We start from the raw sequence: 5,513 nt of genomic DNA, 5'->3' as shown, positions 1-5,513 counted from the left end.
TCTAGACAGACTATAATGTCCCGTGCCGCTGATGCTAGGAGGTTCAGAGCGGCCTTAAGGCCTCCAGTGCTCCTGTAGCTTCAGCGTCAAAGACCTCGGCAGATCCAAGACGGCCCGAGCCGTCGCAGATAGAGAGGTCATTCTGGTGAATGGCGAAGCATTAGCTGGCTGCTCCCTCCGAGGACAATGAACCGTCTGAGTATACGATCCAGGTGGTTGGGTCTACTGTCTCAACCCACTGGAGGAAGGCCTCGGCTGATTCCTCTTTCGGGGCTGTCTATAGGGGTGTGTCTTGTCCCTTGCCGAAGCGTTTCTTCATGAGGGCTGGTCGTAGACAGGGTGCGAGGAGCTTATTAGTCCTTCGAAGACGGGTTCTAAAGCTGCTCTCTGTTAGAGCTTGGGACTTCCGCTTGATTAGCTGATGGTATATAGGTTGCCTAGGTGGAAGCATGCGCTTCGCGAGGGGGTAAGCCTCATCAAGGGATTTAAGCCGGGCGGAGAAACGGTATTGACGTGCTTCAAGAAGCTGAGTGATAGGTGGTATCCCGCTTTCCCGATGGAGGATAGCAATCAGTGTCGTCTTCCAGGCAGGGAGTATAGCTCGCATAGATTGAACTATAGCCTTGTTTATTCTCTGCAGGAGATGTCGGATACCGGTACTTGACGGCCGGTCTTTGGACGGTTGGTCCCACCGCGGTCGGGTTGCCCCTGGGTACCATACTTCGGTGCCGTAGAGCAGGACTGGTTCAACGCAGGCCCTGACGGCACTCCGTACAGCGCTGGGAAGCAGGCCGTGTATCGTGTTGGTAAGTCCTCGCAGATGGTAGGCGACAGCCTGTGACTTAGCTGTCCACTTCTCTGCGTGAACTCGGAATGACAGGCTGCTGTCCAGCCAGATGCCTAGCCAGCGCATTGCTGCCTCGGGGTGCTTCTCGACGTCGCCATGGCGTATTGCCGGTGCGGTCTCGAGCTTGCTCCGAGAGAAGTGCATGACTTCGGTCTTCTTGGGGTCGAAAGATACCCCGTTTGCAGCGCCCCAGCGGACCATTTCTTCGACAGAACGTGATGCCGCAGCGGCCGTTTCCTCGACCGTGTCGCCGACGCACAGGATGGCTGTGTCATCTGCATAGCAGAACCGGCCTTGAGGGTTGCTCAGTCGGTAGATGGGCTCTGTATATAACAGGAAGAGGATCGGCGATAGCGGCGATCCCTGAGGGAGACCGCACTGGAGAGGAGAGAGCGGGGTGATTGTATCTTGGTACCTAACACAGGCAGATCGGTCATCCATAAAGGATCCGGCCCATCGGGCGAGATGTTCGGGCCAGCCTTGTTCCCGAAGTCGCAGAATCAGTCTGTTGCGTAGGACAGTGTCGAACGCGCCTTGAATATCCATCGTGACCAGCGTGGCCACCTTCTTGCGCGCAAATGCCTCCTCAATGTCGTGAACTAGGGCGGCTACGAGGTCTGTCGCAGACCTCTTTGGAAGCGCTCCAGCTTGTTGCGGGTGAAGGACTCCATGGTGAATGCATGCCCACGCGAGACGGCACGCGACTAACCGTTCCAGTCCCTTGCCGAGACAGGGGAGCAAAGAGATGGGTCGCCAGGCTCGCGGGTTCGTCAGGTCTCTGCGTCCAGGTTTGGCGATCATGACCACCTCGGCCGCTCTGAAAGGCTTTGGGTAGTGGCCTATTGCCAGGCACCCCTCGAAGAGGCGGCGAACGTGTGTTCCGATAATATGCCATACTGCTGTGAGGAGCTTGACTGTGATGTTATCTGCCTCCGGTGATGTATTCCCGGTGCGGAGAGTCGCATCCTGTGCTTCTTCTAGGGAGATTTCATGCGGAAATGGGATCGTTTTGCGAGGGCTGACCTCGATCCAGGGATCCTTGATATCGTCCTCAGCTGTCCGACGCTCTAGAGTCGCTCGCCGGAGCGCGTTGGCCTTGTCGAGCTGGGTTTCGTAGACCACGTCGTCCACTTGGAGTGGAGGCGGTTGGAAGGCTCCTGGCGATCTCAGCCATTGGACGGCCTTGAAAACGAAAAGGCGAGGTCGATGGTATTTCCATGCGGGTTTGTGGGGATGTCTGAGGTATTCAGCAAGCCGAGGTCATTTTCCGATGCCCAAGAGGCAATCTCGTGGCCGCGGTTCGTAGTTGGGCCTGTCTGCCATGTATGATGTCTACCATCCAGGACCACCTAATGGATAACCCCACCTAATGGATAACCAAAATTTCGTTCCGCCCATACAAAATCCAAATTTTCAATTACACCATACTCGGCCAGGAATAGAGGTACTTGCAAAATAAGACCTATACTATATTACTTTTTCCAAAGAATTTCCATATCGGTTTAAAATTTCCCCGTTCCGCCTCGTGGCCTGGTTCCATAGCCCTTTGATTTTTTTGCATTTTACCTTATATACCCTTGGTGACTCTATCTCTTTAAGCCCACTTTTTACCTAATTTACTCTACAGAACTCCCCCCGCAATAATTCGTCGTAACTATACCGAAGATAACATAGCTGAAGCTATATTAGATATTACTAATAAAGGCCTCTCACAGAATGAGGCGGCTCAGAAACGTGGAGTGCCTCAGTCGACCCTTTCGGGACGACTTTCCGGTTAAGCAAGCAGAAATAAACGTATTCAGGAGATAGAATACAGCTAGATCAAGCCTGAGAATACGGTTAATATGGACGAGGGCGGTATAATAGCAGGTTTCAGTAAGCCTTCTATAAGTACCCTATAGGTTTCTATAGGTTATAACTAATTAGGTATCTATAAGGCCTAAATAGCCTCGTAATCAGGCGCTCTGACCCGAAGAAGAAGGCGATATTAAAAAGCATCCAGTCACACACTTGGACCTCGTTTATTAAGGGTGTTACTATAACTGGTCGCGCTTTAAAGCCGGGTATTATCTTTAAAGGAAAAGAGCTATAAAAGCAGTGGTTTCTTAACGAATTCGAATTAATAGCAGACTGGCACTACATTACATCCCCGAACAGCTAGACCAATAACCATATAGCTCTCAAGTGGTTAAAAGACGTCTATCTACCTTAAACAGAGCCTTATAATGCATCGGATGCGAGACTCATTATCCTTAACGGTCACGAAAGCCATGCATAGGTGAGCATTTCGGGGTTTTTGCCGCGGAGTCGCCTACTATAAGATTGCTAACTAGCATCCAGGATAAGTAGATGGCTACGTGCTTTCTGAATAACGTCTACTGCTGTTACCTACTAGCATATTGTTCCTATGGTCTATAACCGTTAGATAATGGAATTTTTAATATTATTAAAGGTGCATATTAGAAAGAACTCTAAAAGCTGGCTAGTTTGACCGATTCTGCGCTAATTAATAAAGTCAACTTTATTCGGGTATATGCAAAAGCCAGGGAGGCAGGCATAAGGAAAGAGATTATCTTATCTGGTTAGAGATTTATTAGAAATTAGCCTATAAACTATCACAAGGCTCTAACGCATCCTGAAATTCAACCGGATAAAGAAAAAGTGATGGAATGGTTCAAGATGCCGAGCCCTCCTCAGTTGCACTCAGATGATACGCCGAAAACGAGCCGCCAGGTGAGAGAGTTAGCCAAACACCGCAGTCGTCCGACCAGGCGGAAGTACAGTAAGATCACAAAGGGGTTGGAAACTTTAGAGATGAAGGTGGCCGTTCAGAATGCGCGGATTACGGGCCTCGAGGAGCAGATGGCCCAGGTGCAGCGAGGGAAGAAAAGAAAGGCGGTACCGAACCCGAACCGACGATTCATGGCTCTGGCGGAGACTCTAGCAGCTAGAGAAGCTCTCCCTGACTCAAAGGAAGCAGAAATAGAGTTAGATGTGGACGAGGAGGCCGAGTCGGTGATTGAGGTGGATGTCAGGTCAGAGGATAAAAGTGACGACTTTAGGGTCGTAACAAAGCACTGCCAGCGTACACGGAGCGGTCGGGAGGTCAAAAAACCACGCAGAGAGTAAAGATCGATTATTTATAGGGTTTCTCTCCAAAGCTTTGCCTTTTAATTGACGACCTGGTGTTTTATGCACGCATCAAAATTTGGATTTTGTGTGGGCGGAGCGAAATTTTGGTTATCCATTAGGTGGGGTTACCTATTAGGTGGTCCTGGATGGTAGCGTTGAAGTCGCCTGCCACGAGGCAGCGATCAGGGATCGGCCATTGCAGCAAAGTATCCAGCGCATCCCTTTCGTCGTTCTGGCGATAGAAGTTGACTATTGTTGTATCGTTGACCGTAAGCCACAGGATATCGCGGCTTTGGTATGGCCGATTCTGATCTGCCGAGAGCTTAGAGTCTCGGCGGACGTACGTCATGACTCTAGGTCGAGTGGAATTACTGTTCCAGGCTTCGACTGGGGAGTAGATGTCGTATGCAGGATAGGTCTTCGTGAGGCAGCGGGAGTTTGCCGTTGTCGTCCCTGGTTCTTGGAGGAGCACGATGTCGTATCGTTCAGAGTCTGCCAATGCAAGGGCACAGTCGTGGACCAGGGGAACCTTGCCGACGTTGGCTTGAAAGACCCTGAGGGTCTTTTTCTCGCATCTTCGTGCTCGCGGGTGCCTACTCGTGCCCATGATAGTGGGGACGCGAGATCGGGACGATGCGGCGCTTCCTTGGGGACCCGGGTCTTGGGTGTTCGGGTTCCTCCTCTGGCTCGGGGGTAGTGGCCACCATTATGCAAGACGGCGCTCTTGGCGCGGCCGGGCTGCTAGCTCGAGAGCTCGATCTTTCTAGCGACCCGGTGCTATCCTGCGGTAGGCCGTTTTGCTGTAGGTCAGGTGCGTGCCGTTGCGCTTCTACGTTGCGCTGGCGATATGTTTCAGCGCCCACAACTCGGATATGGTCCCTTGTTCTTTGGTCAGCCGGCGGAAAACGCCGTGGACCTTTTTCGGGCGAGCTGGGCAGTCGGCGAAGTTGGCGCTGTGCGGGCCGAGGCAGTTGGCGCATTGCTCGGGGGCGGTACAGTCCCCGGAGTCGTGGCCGGCGGCCTTGCCGCAGCGTTTGCACAGGGGGAGTCGATGACAGGTACGTGACGGGTGATAGTCCAAGCATACATTGCACTGCCTTGGCCGGTCGCTTTTCTTGATCAGCCTTGCTGGTCGGCTGCTGAAGAGGCGCCAGTATTTCTTGACTGGCTCCAGGAAGGACACAAGTAAGGTCTTCGTTAAGGGGTTGTCAGGTTGATGCCGCGCGGGCCGTATGTTGACGGGTTTCTGCCCTGTCTGGATATCTATTTCTTCCTCCACGGCTGCGTCGCTATCCGCTTCATTGCCATAGAGGTCGGTCAGCTTGCGAGTGTAATCCGAGACTAGGTAGGTAAACCACTCCTGCCTAGTCTCTACGGCGGTGGCCCCCAAGTCGGGTGCCCATTCGGTCTGTCTCTGCACGAGGAGGTCACGGGTGGTTATGTCGGCGGTAAGGACGGCCCATCCGGACCTGACTTGGAGTACGCGCGGGATCTTGAGGGGATCCACTCCGAGTTTCCGGGATATATGGGCCCG

At 52.6% G+C, this 5,513-nt stretch overlaps 1 protein-coding gene across 1 annotated transcript in view; it reads right to left on the bottom strand.

The window, feature by feature from the left end:
- Positions 1-4,094: 4,094 nt before the first annotated feature.
- The window catches only part of FOXG_14334 (uncharacterized protein), a gene marked incomplete at both ends in the record, with an annotated part of 2,147 nt that continues 728 nt past the window's right edge, over positions 4,095-5,513 (bottom strand). Inside the window, 3 exons of the mRNA XM_018394403.1 lie at positions 4,095-4,533; positions 4,577-5,118; positions 5,220-5,448. Of these exons, the coding sequence (XP_018254527.1) occupies positions 4,095-4,533; positions 4,577-5,118; positions 5,220-5,448 (1,210 nt within the window). The remainder of the gene's footprint in view (positions 4,534-4,576; positions 5,119-5,219; positions 5,449-5,513) is intronic.

Source organism: Fusarium oxysporum, chromosome 15, assembly GCF_000149955.1.
Source record: "Fusarium oxysporum f. sp. lycopersici 4287 chromosome 15, whole genome shotgun sequence".
Classification (NCBI taxonomy): Eukaryota; Fungi; Ascomycota; class Sordariomycetes; order Hypocreales; family Nectriaceae; genus Fusarium; species Fusarium oxysporum.
This window is presented reverse-complemented; position numbering and strand designations above follow the sequence as displayed.